The sequence below is a fragment of the Sinocyclocheilus rhinocerous genome, unplaced genomic scaffold (genome assembly GCF_001515625.1).
Source record: "Sinocyclocheilus rhinocerous isolate Xijiao unplaced genomic scaffold, SAMN03320098_v1.1 scaffold2806, whole genome shotgun sequence".
NCBI classification, from domain to species: domain Eukaryota; kingdom Metazoa; phylum Chordata; class Actinopteri; order Cypriniformes; family Cyprinidae; genus Sinocyclocheilus; species Sinocyclocheilus rhinocerous.
In genome coordinates, this window is record NW_015665015.1 from 66367 (window position 1) to 83220 (window position 16854).

Here is a 16854-nt window from a genome sequence, read left to right on the forward strand (position 1 = left end):
GTTGCTCAAAAGAACATTATTTTGTGTATTTGGTGTAATGAAATGTGTTTATGCGGTTTAAGGTTCAAAAAACACATTATTTTCCACATACTGTACATTTATTGTTTCTCCTCTATGCCCCGCCTTTCTGAAACGAGTCGATTTTTACAAAGCTCATCGGTCTGAAAAGCAAGGTGTGCTCTGATTGGCCAACTATCCAGTGCATTCTGATTGGCCGAATACCTCAAGTGTGTGATGAAAATGTTATGCCCCTCACCATACTGTGATGCCCTGTCCGGCCGGAGCGACGAGACAAAAACATTAAACCCCTTATAAACGAGGCATTTGTTGCATCCAGTGGGGACATAATTACTGATTATAAAAACCATGTCTGCATTTGTGATCGGAGAAATGACAAGCAACAAGTGCTACTCTACACTGCTCAAAACTCACGTTTGAATCGTCAGTGGCAAATTCTTTAAATATAAAAAACTTTAAACCGGGCTGGAATCCGCTTTGTCCACGGTGAAAGACGATCTGGCGATCCACAGCGCGAAGTTGATGTATTCCCTCAGCGACCAGCACGGATCAGCTCCAGGCATGAAGAAGCGGATATCGTCCTCTTTTGGAAGGCCAAACAAAGTAGTTTAGCTTTCACAACGAAACACACAGCGCCTTCACGACATGGCGGTGGCGGCAACAACAATACTACAGCGAGAATAAAAGTTACGCCTTCTTTCTTTACGTGAACATTTGGGCGGTGTTCTTCCCACATCATGACGTTGACATGTGGGGGCGTGTTAGAACAAGCCGTTTTAGGTAGGCGTGGTTGACTCTTAACTTTTATAAAGAATATCTTTTTGGATATGAGACTTTAGTCTTAGCAACTTTACAGATCTTCTTTATGCACCAAGAGCTTGTAACACTCTAAAGAGAAAGGAAAGAAATTGCATCATATTAAAATTTAAAATCTAGGGTTTTGGATAAACTAAAATCTTGAATTCACAGGTCACCCCTTCATTAGCCTGCAAAATTTGTGTCATAAACCCACTGAGTCCAGACCCTTCACAATGGGCAACTACTTCCCACATAAAAGGACAATGCATCTCTTGTTTCTTTCCTTTCTTTTCACTTTTCTGACTCATATATCCCTGGCTTCATTGCATCTTTTCATGCTTCCCTCCTCCCCTGCCCCGCTCCCTCATTCACATCTGTTGTGCCTGTAAACATTGTCTGGTTTGCTTAGTCTTCTTTAACACAGTACAAACAACTTGAGGGCTGAGTTGCACTCCAAAGTTACAAAAAAGATTTCTCAGAAAGCAAGAGAAATCTCAGAGCTGCTGAATCAGCTAACAGCATTCAAATTCAGCAAGCAGCATTACAATAATTAAGCTCAGTGGTTCTCAGCGGGTGAGTCTTTGGGTCACAGGTCTGTTCTGGTCGTGGACAGCAGAGGGGAAAATATAAAATGCAAATAATAAAATACAACCAGCCATAGTCATAAGTAAAGTAACAACATAAATAGGCTTATTAAATTTCAAAAGGTATAGAAGAACTTGATAAGTTTGATATTTTGTATCTTTCTTAATTTATTAAATTATAATAAAATACATACGTTTGTTACATTTCAAAAGGTATATGAGAAAATGTTTTATATTTTTGACTTTTTATATCTTTATGATTTGTTTATAAATTATATATTTATTAATTTACTAAATTATAATAGGTTTATTAAATTTCAAAAGTTGTAGGAGAAACTGCTTTATATTTTTGACATTTTATATCTTTATTAATTTAATACATTAAATTATCATATCTTTATTGATTTACCAAATTATAATAACAAAATAAACAGGCTTATTACATCTTAAAAGGTAATCAGATAAAATTTACATTTCTGATTTTTTTTTTTTTTTACTAATTTAAGAAATTACAATAACAAAATAGACACATTCACTTTAAAAATTAAGCTATAGGAGAAACTTTTTTGACACTTTATCTTAAATTTTTATTTTAATGATCAAATCTTTAATTTAAATAAACAGGCCTATGAAATTTTAATGGTCAAATTTTATTGATTGCTTAAAACATTGCGATTCAATATTCATTTGGAAAACAAAATTCTCAGTTTTTCTATTCAGACTATTTTGTGCAATAAAGAGTTTTGGTTTGGGTCGCCACACTGTAAAAAAAAATTACACTTATTTTTTACAGTGCACTTGATGTCTGTAAATACTGTAAAATCTGGGTTCTGCAACACAAGTAAACAACAATGATGGACCTCCAGCTTATTTAAAAATCCCAGACTATGAAAAATGACAAGAAACGTGAGTATTTTGTAGTAATCTTTATAAAGAACACTGATTTAGTCATCGAGTGACTTTACACAAATGTCATTAGAGACACAGCACATCAGAACAATATTGCAGGCACATTCTGAATCAGTCGTTTCAGTCAGGGGATTCACAGCTACAATTCTGCAACTCCATGCTGGTAATAGTTCATTTTCCCAGACAAAACAGACCCCCGCACACACACAGAAGACGACAGCAACAAAACCCAAGCATGAAAATACTTACATGCTCATCTACATTTACAACAGTTAACAATACTTCAAGAACCATTCTATAATACATTATTGTGAGTTCTCGATGGAAGTCTTAAGATTATGAGATCTTATATACATCTACTTACAGCTGGAGCTCAAACTACTCCATGTGAGAGATTTCCATCAGATATTTACACTGGCAGCCACATTCTCTGCCCACATTTTAAACATATGGTAACAGATAATAATCTGTACAACTGTGAAGCATCATCTCAATGCTCGAAAATACAAATCTAGGAAGCATATTTAGTAACATCTATAATCAGTGCTGACAATGATTGAGTTGTTTTCTATTTTAGAGGTCTAACCCCTTGTACCCCGAAGCCATGGTGTACCAAAAAAGCATGACCTGCTTGCTGTAGAGATCTCAACAGTGCCACTTTTTTTGGGTCACAGCACATTTGCTGCTGTATATCTTCATACTGCTTCAAAATGAGTTACTGGAATTGCAATATTCCAAGGTTAGTAGAGGTACTGCATCTAACAAAACCATTATCTGTCACAGCAGGTGTTATTCAAGTTGGAGAGGAAATGTAAAATGGCATTGTTTATTTCATGGCTGTAACCTAAAGCACAGATCAAGTCTGTTGAGAAGAGATCACCACAGTCCTAGATGGAGAACTACGAGTGCATTGCTACTGCCACTGATGAACACATTTACACCGCACTGCTAGAGTCCCGAAGGAAGTGCACGTGTTGGGATCTCAGCATGCTTTGATGAGGTCTGGAGGCAGTTTTAGACGATGGATCCCTTAGAGGAGGACAGATGAATGGAGCGAATGCGTGTGGCCAGTGTCTTCTCCAGATCATGCAACACGTCGGGGCAGCAGTTCTCCACCGGGGTGTTATAGAGCAACTGTTTAAATGGCTCAAGCTCTATGAGAACTGCCATGTTCTTTAGAAAGTAGCCCTCGATGTAGGTCGACAGCTCAGGTGCCTCCAGGAACTAAGAGAGAAGGAGAGGAAAGAAAATACTGAGAATGTAAAGAATGTTTCATATGCATGGGAAATTAAATCTGAGAACATGTTAGACTGCATCATGAATAGACTGCTGTTACTTTAGCATGGTTGTAGATCTCCACACAAGTTTCGGTGTTGATATTCTTGGCACAGATGATCTCACAGTGTCTCTGTAAAGCCTCCAGCTGGAAGAACTTAGATGCAGAGAGGAGCTGGAAGAGAGACGTTGAGACCAAAAGAAATAAAACCCAAATAAGCCTAATATTGTATATAAGATTCATAGGTAATCAATAATAAATGTCAATTCAAAAAAAAAAAAACATCAAATACATAATCTTGTATTGTATTATTTGTGTAGTTAGTTTATTTTCAGTGCTTTATTTCAGTATTTTATTTTCACTACCTGTGATTTTTTTTTTTTGCTGAAAAAAATACTTTCAATCAGCAAGAATGCATTAATTTGATAAAAATTTAGAGTAAGTAAAGACATTTATAATGTAACAATATTTATATTTCAAATAAATCTTTTGAACTTTTTCTTCATCAAAGAATTCAGCTCAACTGTTTTCAACACTTGATAATAATAAGAAATATTTATTGAACATCAAATCAGCATGTCAGAATGATTACTAAAGAATCAAGTGAGTAATGGTTGCTGAAAATTCAGCTTTGCCAACACAGGAATAAATTGCATTTTAGAATATATTAAAAAAGAAAACAGTTATTTTAAATTGTAATAATATTTCCCAATATTACTGTTTTTGTCTGTATTTCTTATCAAATAAATGCAGCCTTGGTTAGCATAAAACACTTATTTTGAATGGTAATGTATTTTTTGTAATAAACTCCAACATTATACAAATAAAATATTTAATGAAATAGAAATAAAGACATAACAACAAATTAAATTACAACTTGAACACTGGTCTTATATTGGTGCTGCAATAGCTGTGCATTAGTGATTTCAACTCCTTTACTCTGTAAAATGGCTTAAATATAACTATGCTAGATTGTATAACATAAGGACTCCAATTGAGTTATTAGTACTTACATCCATAACCTCAGTGTTTCTGATGTGAATTGAATCCGTTCCACCACAGTACAGATACTGCATCACCAGCTATATGGAAAACAAAATATAATGTTTCATGCATCAGTCAGACACACAACAGACCACAATATAAAAATGATGAGGTCTCCTTTCCCTCTCAATAAAAGCTGCATAAAAATAGCAAGATACACTCGCATCTTCTCAAAGCATTAGTGGAGCAGTCAGACTGTACCTGAAATACATTGTATTTGACATGGCTGATTTCAATACAGGTGTTCTCAGCAGCTGGTCTGTTTGCCAGAAGTGATTTAAACCTTGGGTACAAGAAGGAGAAGCTAAAACAATAATAATACTCCATATACAGTAATAATAAATGAAAATAAGCTGTTCTTGGGCCTCATATCTGTGTTATTAATAAGGTATTGTAATTAAAACAACAAAAGCACACAAGGCACACTGTCACTCCATTTAATAGTGTTTATTTTTAGTTGGATGCAATTCACCAACTGACCTGTTGGAGGCGGTGAAGAGCAAAACCTTGTGAGCGTAGAATGGCTTTCCCTCCACCAGGAAGCTCACATCTGACATCTCCTTGTTGTTTAGAAAATGAGGATCTGACATAAACATATCACAAATGCATTTCATTTACAAAGAATTGGTAATGGAGCTTTCAAGGATGAAAAAGCATCATAAAAGTAGTTATAGCAGATCATGCATTATATATGTAAGCCCTCTTGAGGATAAACGACAGAAACAGACTGACATTTAAGCCTTTGTTCACTGAAAATCTTTACAGGATCCCTAGATCTATTTGGAATGTATATGAAATAGTTGGATGCAATTCACCAACTGACCTGTTGGAGGCGGTGAAGAGCAAAACCTTGTGAGCGTAGAATGGCTTTCCCTCCACCAGGAAGCTCACATCTGACATCTCCTTGTTGTTTAGAAAATGACGATCTGACATAAACATATCACAGATGCATTTCATTTACAAAGAATTGGTAATGGAGCTTTCAAGGATGAAAAAGCATCATAAAAGTAGTTATAGCAGATCATGCATTATATATGTAAGCCCTCTTGAGGATAAACGACAGAAACAGACTGAAATTTAAGCCTTTGTTCACTGAAAATCTTTACAGGATCCCTAGATCTATTTGGAATGTATATGAAAATTCATGTAACTCATAATTGATGTAACTTATGACCTTGAAGTTAGAAAGCTCCACCCCTTTTTTAAATTGCAGAATGTGCTTTACTCATTTTCTCATTACAAGACAACATTTCTAAATAGTTTTTTGTTTTAATCTATTTTTTTATATTTTATTTTAGCTTTACTTCAATTAACAAAACATATTCTTAATTGTTTTAGTTAACCATAACAGCACTGAACAAAATTATTATAAAGATGGAATTTAATTTGAATTTTAAAGATGAATTTAATTAATTCAAACAAACTGTACTTAATTGCAGTACACTCTTAAGAATTTTGTGTTCCACAAAAGGAATCAGTCATACGGTTTGGAAAGACATGAGAGTGAGTGAATAATGACAGAATTCTCATTTTGATTGAACTATCTTTTCAACCTGCATTTAAAATATTTTTTTAATGACAAAACCACCCACAAATGACATTTTTCACTTGACATTTCATTAACAAAAAGAGTGCTTAGTTTAATTCAAAATGTCAATTTGTTACATTGTTACAAAATGTTACATTTGTTTGTATTTTACAGAGATCACGCAACCTGATATCTCGTGCTACATACCCAGTCTTGACGTCTGTTTCCTCTTGATCGCAGTAAGTTTGGGGATCGGATACGGCCCGTAGCACTGAGTAAATATCACGGCCAGCTGCTGACTAATCACTTCATTCTGCAAACCATGAGAAAGTAACAGGTAACTTCTCATAAAGCCCCTTTACAAAGCAACACATTTTGACTTGCCTTGAGGGTGTTATAGCGCCTGTGTTTCAGTGTGTGAAGGTTATGTGTATGTGTGGGCTTGCATAGAAAAACCGCACCATCTATTCCTGAGACGTCCCAATGCATGGTGTTTTTTGGGATCAGTACTTTTTGTTACGGGGGTGATAGGAGTACTCTAAGTTCAGGAAGATTCTTAAATCCCTGTCAGATTGCTCCCTCTGCAGTTCGAACGATCAGCTTCTCTGAAAGATTGTTAGAGGTTCCTCATCAACTTGACATTTCTCTCGCCCGGCCTGCCTCTGCCTCTACAAATCACCTGCTGTCAGCACAGCGCAGCTATTTCCTCTCTCTCCCGCTCTCTCTGCCATTCTTTCTTTTGGTCTCTCTCTCTTTGTACTAACAAGCAGACACATTACTTATGAAGGTTGAGCAGGGAGTGGAAACTGTCAGTGATTTCTGCAGGGCTCAGAGTAAGGTTCCTTGACTCCACCAAAGATCAACCTTGACAAACACGCTCACACATACACCTACTATAGCTCCAATAGAAGGACATCCATGTTTATCTATACTTCCTGTACTGTCTGATCTGCTATAGAGGGAGGAGGTATGGATGTGTGAAGCAGATGTAATGGTCAGTGTCTAAGGATTCTTTCTAGCACCCTAGTTTCAAAGCAAAGCTCACTATTACATAATGCTGTGGGAGGACGTCAACAGAATGCCCGATTCAAATTTCTGCCTCCACTTCCTGTTCTAAAGAAGCAATATGTTCCCCAGGGTTCTGGATTCTAAGGATTCGGAGAGAAGTAACCCATGGAAATGTTCTAGAAATGATCTGACGGGTATGGTCAAGTATCTCAGGAAAGCTACTAGCAAGACCAAGATCAGAGGTTTGATTCCCAGAGAAAGCATATTGTGTCAATTGTGCATGTGAGTTAAGCATGTGTTTTTATTCACCTTGCTGGCGCGCAGGATCTGGAACATGAGTGGGAGTCCGTGTGTTATGAGTTCCTCTGTGTACTCCTCCTCTTCAATAGAGCTGAACTCTTTCAGCAGACCCTGGATCAGCGGCCGCCGGTGCTGCAGGAAACAAGTTCGCAGTGACTCTAGCCAGGTGTGCAGCGTCCAGGGCACCCCTGATATACACAAAAACACATGACAATCACGGTTTTACTTTTAAACAAGGAGAAATGTTATGTGATCAGTAGTGTATAGTCGCCTTTGAGATTTTCACAATAGTACACATTACCGTTTTTTGAAAGAATCTCTTATGCTTACCAAGGCTGCATTTATTCAATCAAAAATACAGTAAAACAGAAATATTGTGAAATATTATTACAATTTAAGAAACTGTTTTTTATTTTAATATATTTTAAAATGGAATTTATTTCTGTGAATATGGCAACGCTAATTTTCAGCAGCCAATACTCTAGTCTTCAGTGTCACATGGTCCTTCAGAAATCATTCTGATACGCTTATTATAATCAATGTTGGAAAAAGTTGTGATGCTTAATATTTTTGTCGAAGCCTTGATACATTTATTCAGGATTTTACGAGGAATAAAAAGTTCAAAAACAGCATTTATGATGAACAGGAAATTCAAAAACATTATTTCTTTGGAACAGAAATTTATATGAAATTTTATAATATTATAAATAATAATTAATATTTTAAATATATAATATTTTATATGATAAATGTCTTTACTGTCACTTTTGGTCAATTTAATGCACCCTTGCTTAATAAAAGTATAAATTTCTGGAGAAAAACACACACACACACACGTATAGCAATTCCATGCAAATTTCAGTTTTATTGTATGCCATGTCAAAATTGTCCACAGCACACCTCTATTCAACAAGCCATTCAATACATTACGCTATACTTACAGTAAGCATTAGCACTGTATTAATTCTAACTTAATGTTATGCAAATTCATTGTGATGCCATTATTTTATTATTATAGATACAGTATCAGCACTAACCTAGACTTCTGATGTCCAATGTGATGTCGACATAGCTGTGTTCAGAGCTGTGATACATCGCCTCTCTCAGAGCTTTGAGTTTGGCCTTCCCTGTGCGGGTTGCTTCCATCTTCAGGGAATTTCTCTCTTCCATCTCTGATCCCTCAGCCAAGATCTCCTGTAGAGACAGAACATCTGCCTTCCCCTTTTCCGACTGCGACAGAAGCTTGCAGAACACGTTCCTGATGATACGATTTTGCAGTATTATTAATAAATTACAAGACTGTGTGTGTGTGTGTGTGTGTGTATTTGACTAATGCATGTGTGTGTGCGTGTTACCTGTGTCCATGCGCTGCAGCCAGACTGTAGGAGTTCATGTCCCCGTGTGGTGCAGTAGAGATGCCGTTGCGGTACATGGTCCCCACCATGGGGTCCGCTCCTCTCTCCAAAAGCAAACTGACCAGCTCAAAGTTCCCTACAGCACATAAACTGCTGAGTCCTCTCTTGTGGTCTCGCTGGCTTATAATTCAGTAATTCGAGAAGGAAGTGGCACTGTTGTCCGGTCTGCAGTGTGAGCTTTCTTACCTGCAGCGGCAGCTAACTGCAAAGGCGTCTCAGTGTAGTTCTCCATCCCGTCCTGCAGAGAGCCCTCCACATTAGCTCCAGCGTCCAGAAGCAACTAAGATAAAAGGAAGGAGAGAGAGGAGATTTGGTTTTCCATTATGGAGAACTCCAGCTGTAGTGAATAAGCTAATGAAAGCAATTCCTGCTAAGATTCATTCGAGGAATTAGAGACAATGACAGTGAAATAAGCAAACACATAATGAATCATAATGGCTGTACGACTTCACGATAAAATGAGAGCACACCAAGAACCTCAATTCATGCAGACAAGGCTTTCAGGAGAAAACTGATGCATATGCTACAGGAATTTTATTCTGACTCGGTTGTTTGGCTTGAAATCTTGCCGAAAGGTCGGGCGGGAGAGAGAGGTCACTACCTGCACCACGGGGATGTGCTGGTGAAGTACGGCGAATGTGAGAGGTGTGGCCTGCCGGGTCTCTGGGAAGACTGAGGGGTACTTTTGCACTGTGTTTGGCACCTACGGGAGGTACAGGGGACAGAGCAGGGCAGAAATGAGAGAGATGGAGACCTTGTCCCTGTCCTGGGAAAAGCACAGAGACACTGCGCTCATCTGAAAATATGGAGATAGGAGAGGATCTTTGGCCTTTTTGCCTCTTTATAGGAGCTGCCTGTATAGTATATAAGTACACTTTTATTCAATATGAATGCACACCATTCAAAGGTTTGGGGTCAGGAGAAATTAACACTTTTATTCAGTATGCATTAAACTGATCAAAAGTGACAGTAAAGACATTGCCAACTTTCTATACATCAAATAATCCTGAAAATGTTCATCACGGTTTCCACAAAAATATTAAGCAGCACAACTATTTTCTACATTGATAATAATAAGAAATGTTAATAATAAGAACCTACTAAAATACACTAATATTACTTTCAATTCATTAGTTACAAAAACAAATTACAGTAGCTCTTCAATTCAACATATAACTAAAATTATTATGCTGATAATATAATTTGTGTGAATTAGTGTATTAAATGATTTAAATTAAGTATTTTTATTTCCATTTCTATATTCTATTTATGTTAACACTAGCACCAAATTTCTTGTATTTGGCAAACTGAAGGTTAACATAATAACAACACACTTCGGGGTTTTAACCGGCAACCTTCAATAACATTTCTTTTATTAAATTATTTTTTAAAAATGATCAAATATGGACACCACTGTATATATAGTACATTTCTTTTTATTTCCATTTCTACTCAAATTTATTTTTACATATTGTAAAGTTTAAAAATTGAAGGTTTACCCAATATGTTGCCTTATCTGCTGGGATACGTTTTGATGGTAAAAAAAAAATTATTGTGAGAAGTCTGACGGTGGTGGAAGAGAGAGAAAAACAGCACCTGATTCATAGCAAATGTCAATAAACTTTTTACATTTTTATGACACACAGTTGTAAACAATATGATTTCCCTGCTACAAGTGACTGAAACTATGACTTGCGCTGATATCTCTCTGAGACGTGTTTTATCAAACTGGAAATAGCGACAAATAGTGAGCGTGTGTATTAGTGAGAAATCTGTCTTTGCTAGCTTCTAGGGCCGAGTTTGGCAGAACAACACCTAGTGACAGTGACTTCCAATAAAACAGCAGAAATCTACCCAGACAAATCCCTCATGGGCATGAAAAGCAGTCTGAGTTTTCTCCTGTCATACCACAACACAGAAAACACAAACACTACACATGAAACTACATGACAGGGAGGATGGGTGTACAGAATGTGTGTATAAGAATACAGCAGAGATGTAGTCACAAACCTCACTGTTGATGTCGGCTCCTGCGTCTAGCAGCATCTGGACCATGGCTTCGTCACCACGGACACATGCGTACATCAGAGGGGTCATGCCCTGGACACACAAACACACAAAAGACCAGTCACATTGAGCATACGCCAGACATATCTTCTGATTGTGAATATTGTGAGGGATTCTGATTGTGAGGGAATACAACTTGACAATATGCAGCATTTCATTTAAATACATTGCTCTATTTTATACGGACAAAATTTAAGCACTGAAAGTCTTCTTGTGTTGATAGGAACCAATCTCCTGGAAAACCATAAAATTACTCAAATCAAGAGATGGAAAATCAGATAACAAGTGAATTAGCTAAGAAACAAAGGTAATGGCAAATGTTTCCACTCCCTGAGGTCAATAACGGAGCAAAGTAATCAGAGATGGAAAGTGCACTGGTGTGTTTCTAAAAGCTGGCTCTGATTAATATGGTCAACTGTTAAACACTGTGAATCTTGAGGGAAACCTGCTGTACAAATCTGTTTGTTTCCTTCTGGGCTTCCATAAATGGAAGATATAGCAATGTGTGCAAGCATTTATAGTCTGCAACCTATCAACTTACGCATTTATCTTCATTTAGTTGCTTTATCTCTAGATTTTTGCACCTGAATTTGTACTGGGACGGGACCTCATGAACGAACCACTTCTAGGGGCTGAACCTGCAACTTTTAGTTTACAAAACCAGGCCAAAAACATCGCAAAATAATTCACAGAGGTTTTCAAAGCCCCAGAAAACTTTTCTTTTTTTTTTAGGACTATCAAAGTTAACATGTAAACATAAGTTATGAATGAAATATGTTTAACCTTTTTTTTTTTTTTTTTTTGCATTTACATTCAAAATTTGATTTAATTCTGCTGGACAATTATATTGATTTAATTTAGATAAACTGAGATTATTTTATTCTATTCAAAGCACAAGTTTTTAAAAGAAAACAATTCTCAAATGTAATTAATCCCACTAAAAGTACATATATGCTAAATATTTGCTAAATGTTTGCAAAGATATATATATCACAGTTAACATATTTCTTGCACATTATAAATGTTTTTTAAGGTTTTTCAAAAATTTAGTGTTGAGATTTTTACTTTTAGCCAATTGTTCAATTTAACGCATCCTTGCTGAATAAAATTAATTAATACAAATTTAAAAATTCTTACTGACCCCGAACTTCTAAACGGAAGTATATTTCAGGAATGAGGTTCATACGCAAAGAAATCAAAATATTTGTAACTGTTTAGCATTAAAAAGAGTATGAAACACCTACATACCTACCATACTGTTAAATACAAAAATAATGCCAAGTTTTGTATTTGTGTGCATGAACATGTCTGTTTATGTAACAATCATTCTAACCTGCTCACTCATACTGTTGATTCCACCGGGTCCTAGTAAGTTGGTGGCCTGGTTGACGAGGTCAGTGCGGCCGCAGTTCAGCATGCGGAAGCCCAGGTCCTGCAGGAACTTGGCCTCGGTAGAGGCAGCGTCCAGCTTACGAGACACGCAGAAACAGTCATCCGTCCTGCGGCACACATACAAAAACATCTCTCTAATGTCTTAATCCTCTGCAAAAAAGCTTGAATCATATATTCCAAGTAAAACACTCATCTATGTGCGAACCTTTTATTACAACACTTGGCCTAATAGCAATAAAACAGCAGTTATGGTGTGAAGCATGCCTTATGTTGGGTCGACTGAGCTTGTTTTCCCTGTAAAGACTGTTTATGAGCCATTTTCATTTCACTCATGATGGGTAGCAATATCTGGTAGCTGGATGTTAATTTAATGGCAGCACGCTTACTTCAGCTGGCGGGGTTCACAATCCACCCCAGGCAGCAGGAGTCTGGCTGCCTGCCGAACATCATCGCTATCCACTGAAAAGCTGCGGCGGTGCTCCGCGTGTGCCAGAGCTACTCTGATCCACTCCATCAGAGGAGGCAGTACGAGAAACGGCCTGCAGGAGGAGACAAAATGATTATGTTATTTAACAAATACATATTATTTGTCTTTACTAACATTATTTTGGTATTAGTTATTATTATTGTAGTTATATGTAGTTATTATATTGATTAATATGTTAAATTAGCATAATTTTTTTATTTTCATTTTTCATTTTAGTTTAATTTTTAGTAATTTCACTTTTGCGCTTTTGTGTTCAAGAAAATGTTCCTAAATATTTTTTTTTTTTTTCAGTTTTAGTAGCATTTCAGTAAGCACTTTTAGTTAGCTGCCAAGGTAACATTTCTAATTTTTGTTTAGTTTTTTAATCTAATATTTATATTTTATTTCAGCTTTATTTAAATTAAATTATTATTTGCAGTATTCTTATTTTTGCATATAGCCAATATATAGACTCTGAAACAAAAATTTGGAATAATTAAACATTTTTGATATTAGAAGAAAGAATAAAGAAAAAGAGGTCTCTTACCAAGGCTGCATTTATTTGATTAAAATATGTAGTTTTTTTTATATATATTTTAAATTGTAATTTATTCCTGAATTTTCAGCAGCTGTTGCTCCAGTGACACCGCTTCAGTGTCACATGATCAATCAGAAATCATTCATATTATTATCAATTAGTATTGGTGCTCAATTATGTATATGTATTGTGGCGGGAGGAGCAAAACGACAGACACAGTGGGTGTGGCATCAGGCCTCGGAGAAGCTTTTATTTAACAGAAAATAAAACAAAATGTCCAAAATGGGGAATAAAGTGTCCAAAGGGGAAGGAGTGTCCAGAATAAACAGGGGACCTTGTGCCCTTGTTGTGCTGGGGAATTGTGAAGGAAGGGCAGTGTTCAGAAAGGAGGGCTCCAGGTAAGGGGCGGAGTCTGGCGGCCGCACACGCTCCTCTCTGCGGTCTTCTTCACAGTGGCTCATCTTCCCTTGGCCACGGAGTTTGAGGGGATTAACGGCCCGGCATCCTAGCCCGTCGGCAGCGTCACTGGTGTGTCTCCATTCCGGACCGCGGGTCCGGTGTTGTACCGAATTCTGCACCCCTGTCAGATTATGCACCCCGTAGTATTGGCAGGTTTAAGAGCAGGTGCAGAGGAGGGGTTAGGATTAGGCAATCAGTTAGCGATTTTAACGAGGGGGTGCATAATCAGTGTTGGGCAAGTTACTTCCAAAATGTAATACATTATATATTACTAGTTACTGTCTTTTGAACGTAATTAGTTACAAAACCTGGTGAAGGGCGGCGATTAAGGGACGGGTGTTGAAGATAATTAGGGGGGAGGCAGCCGTTCGGTCACAGTATATAGTACGTGTTTATATATATTTAGAACTAAAACTTATTTTAGTTAACTGCCAAGGCAACATTTAATTTTGGCTTAGTTTAAGTTTTTCATCGAATATTTATATTAGATAATATTAGCTTTATTTCAATTAACAAAAATGCTTTAATAGATTTATTTAGGAATAACAACACTGATCTTTAAATAGTTCAATCTCTGAGAGACAAAAGATAGATTTAAACTCACTGCAACTGATTTAATATCAGCTCAACTAACAGAAGCATGACCTTGGAAGATGAAATTTTAAAATTTGGTTTCTAAGCTAAATCTCATTAGCAACTGAGCAACACAATGCAATCTGAGAATATTTACACCAAACAAGATCAAAATTTAGCAGACAAATCAACCCATAAATGTTTACCTATTTAATATCTGTGAAAATTACACTAACATAATTTTCCATCAGATACAGGAAGTGCTTCATCTACTCTTCATTTATTTATAACGTGGCTTCATTTCATTGCATTGCCTTTGCCTTGCAGTCTGTTGCACTGTATTTCACATTTACACTCCTCTGCATTTCATCATAATACAGTGTCAAACTGAATAAATGACTACTTGGCTTAAGGTAAGTACCTTGAGCGACTGCATTAATCAGAAAGCTCCCTAGCAAAAATACCCAGCCACTTTGTAATGCATGCAGTAAGTACAGTGAAAGTCCCCTCACCTCTCGGTCTGTAAGGTGACTTTGGAGGGCTCTACGTTGGGGTTCTCCCACTCCATCTGAGGGCAGTGCATGAAGTAGCAGAGCGTATATAAAGCCTCGGGCTCCCAGTGGATCAGGCTGCTCTTCTGAGGGAGCGGAGTGCCGTTGCTGTGGTTCTTTATGCTCAGAGGCTGGAGGTGATGCATGGCTCTGGACACTAAATCACCTGTCGGGGCACAAGAGACCTTTGGTTAGCTGGGAATGATGTAAATGGTGAAGGACAGTACTGTCGTCGCATTGATGTTACAGCATAAAAAATTAGCAGCTCTGTCAATCTTTCTCTGCCAGTCAGCTGTTTGTAGGTCCTCGGCAGCACGTTTGCCAGTAATGAAATTCTCAGCCAGTCCATCAAACTGAATATTACACAAAACAGTTATGTAATTTTGTCATAGTACACCTGTCTTGACAAATTTTTGATCACTCCGAATGACCCGGGTATATCTTTTGAATTTACAAAATCAATAGGTGCCTATTTGCATTTATACAGTTTGAAAAAAGTCAAAGTTCGGAGTAATTAAACGGTTTTAAAGAAGTCTCTTATTCTCACCAAGGCTGCATTTATTTAATCTAAAACAGAGTAAAAACAGTAATATTGTGAAATATTATTACAATAATAAACAGTTTTCTATTTGTAATATATTTAAATATATAATAAATATATATTTCTGTGATGGCAAAGCTGAATTTTCAGAAAATGCTGATTTGGTGCTCAATTACTGCTATATACAGCAACTGATTTAATATCAGCTCAGCAAAAAAAAAAAAAACTTATTATAAAAATGTATTTCAGCTAATTGCCAAGTTTAGTTTAACTATACACTAAAATAATTAAAAAATTAAAACAAAAAAAAAAAAAAAAAAAAAGAAAAAAGGCCATGGAAGAAGACAATTTTTTTTTGTTTTATTTGGTTTCTAAGCTAAATCTTACTAGCAATTGAGCAACACAATGTAGCCTGAGAATATTTATATCAAACAAGTTTAAAATTTAGCAAATAAATCCACCATTAAATGTTTACTTATTTAATATCTTTTAAAATCAGATACATGGTATGCTTCATGTACATTTTGCTATATATATTTATATATAGTGTCTATAAAGTATATATATATATATATATATGTGTGTGTGTGTGTGTGTGTGTGTGTATACTACCGACACAATATACGTGTATATATATGTGTGTAAATACTACTTGTATATATATATATGGGCCCGCGGGGCGATGACTGCTCCTGTTCACACGCACACACAAAATGAGAATCTCAGTGAGGGCAAGGGTTGGTCAGATAAGAGAATTTTCAGTTTAATGCAAATCATCTGTGGAAGGTGCGATGTGATTGAACGGACTAAATTTAGACGTGAATGCATGATTTCTGCCACAGTGTTTTAGACAAACACTATAATTTTTCCAAGAATAGCCATGAAAAATTAATCACGACAATAATTCCCAAAATCAAATTTTTTTTTGGAAGAGTAAACATTGGAAGGGGAACATGGTAAAATAACTTGATATAAATATACTTGTATATATATATATATATATATATATATATATTCACCAGTATAGTATGGCTTAGTAAACCACATACATAGATATTCTATAAATATGTGCACGTTTGCATGAGATGTTTTGTAAAGAGCATACAATCTGATGGATTGTGTTGAACACCAAAGATGAAAAATGTCACAGACCTCTTTTCAAACAAGGTCACACAAAGCTCTGTATTCATTACACAGAACATTAAACGCTCTTCCTCTCACTCTAATGACTATTGCCTTTCATATGTGAAACTTTCAGGTCATCTAACGCTCTCATTTTGTCCATGAGACCTAATTCTTCTGAATATGTTCAACTGAACCGCACTGTGTTCAGTAAAGTCAATAATACACTCTGAAACAGGGGCGTAGCCATCATTTCAGAAGTGAG

General features: G+C 36.4%; 1 protein-coding gene across 1 annotated transcript in view; it reads right to left on the reverse strand.

Moving 5' to 3' along the window:
• Positions 1-2376: 2376 nt before the first annotated feature.
• Positions 2377-16854, reverse strand: part of LOC107730921 (ankyrin repeat and BTB/POZ domain-containing protein BTBD11-B) — a 74787-nt gene continuing 60309 nt past the window's right edge. The window contains exons 5-19 of the mRNA XM_016541879.1: positions 14888-15092; positions 12726-12878; positions 12281-12446; positions 10891-10980; positions 9482-9583; positions 9067-9160; positions 8821-8956; positions 8503-8723; positions 7475-7653; positions 6365-6470; positions 5110-5212; positions 4831-4912; positions 4599-4667; positions 3646-3759; positions 2377-3533 (exon numbers count right to left, since the gene is read on the reverse strand). Of these exons, the coding sequence (XP_016397365.1) occupies positions 3324-3533; positions 3646-3759; positions 4599-4667; positions 4831-4912; positions 5110-5212; positions 6365-6470; positions 7475-7653; positions 8503-8723; positions 8821-8956; positions 9067-9160; positions 9482-9583; positions 10891-10980; positions 12281-12446; positions 12726-12878; positions 14888-15092 (2030 nt within the window). The 3' untranslated portion in view covers positions 2377-3323. The remainder of the gene's footprint in view (positions 3534-3645; positions 3760-4598; positions 4668-4830; positions 4913-5109; positions 5213-6364; positions 6471-7474; positions 7654-8502; positions 8724-8820; positions 8957-9066; positions 9161-9481; positions 9584-10890; positions 10981-12280; positions 12447-12725; positions 12879-14887; positions 15093-16854) is intronic.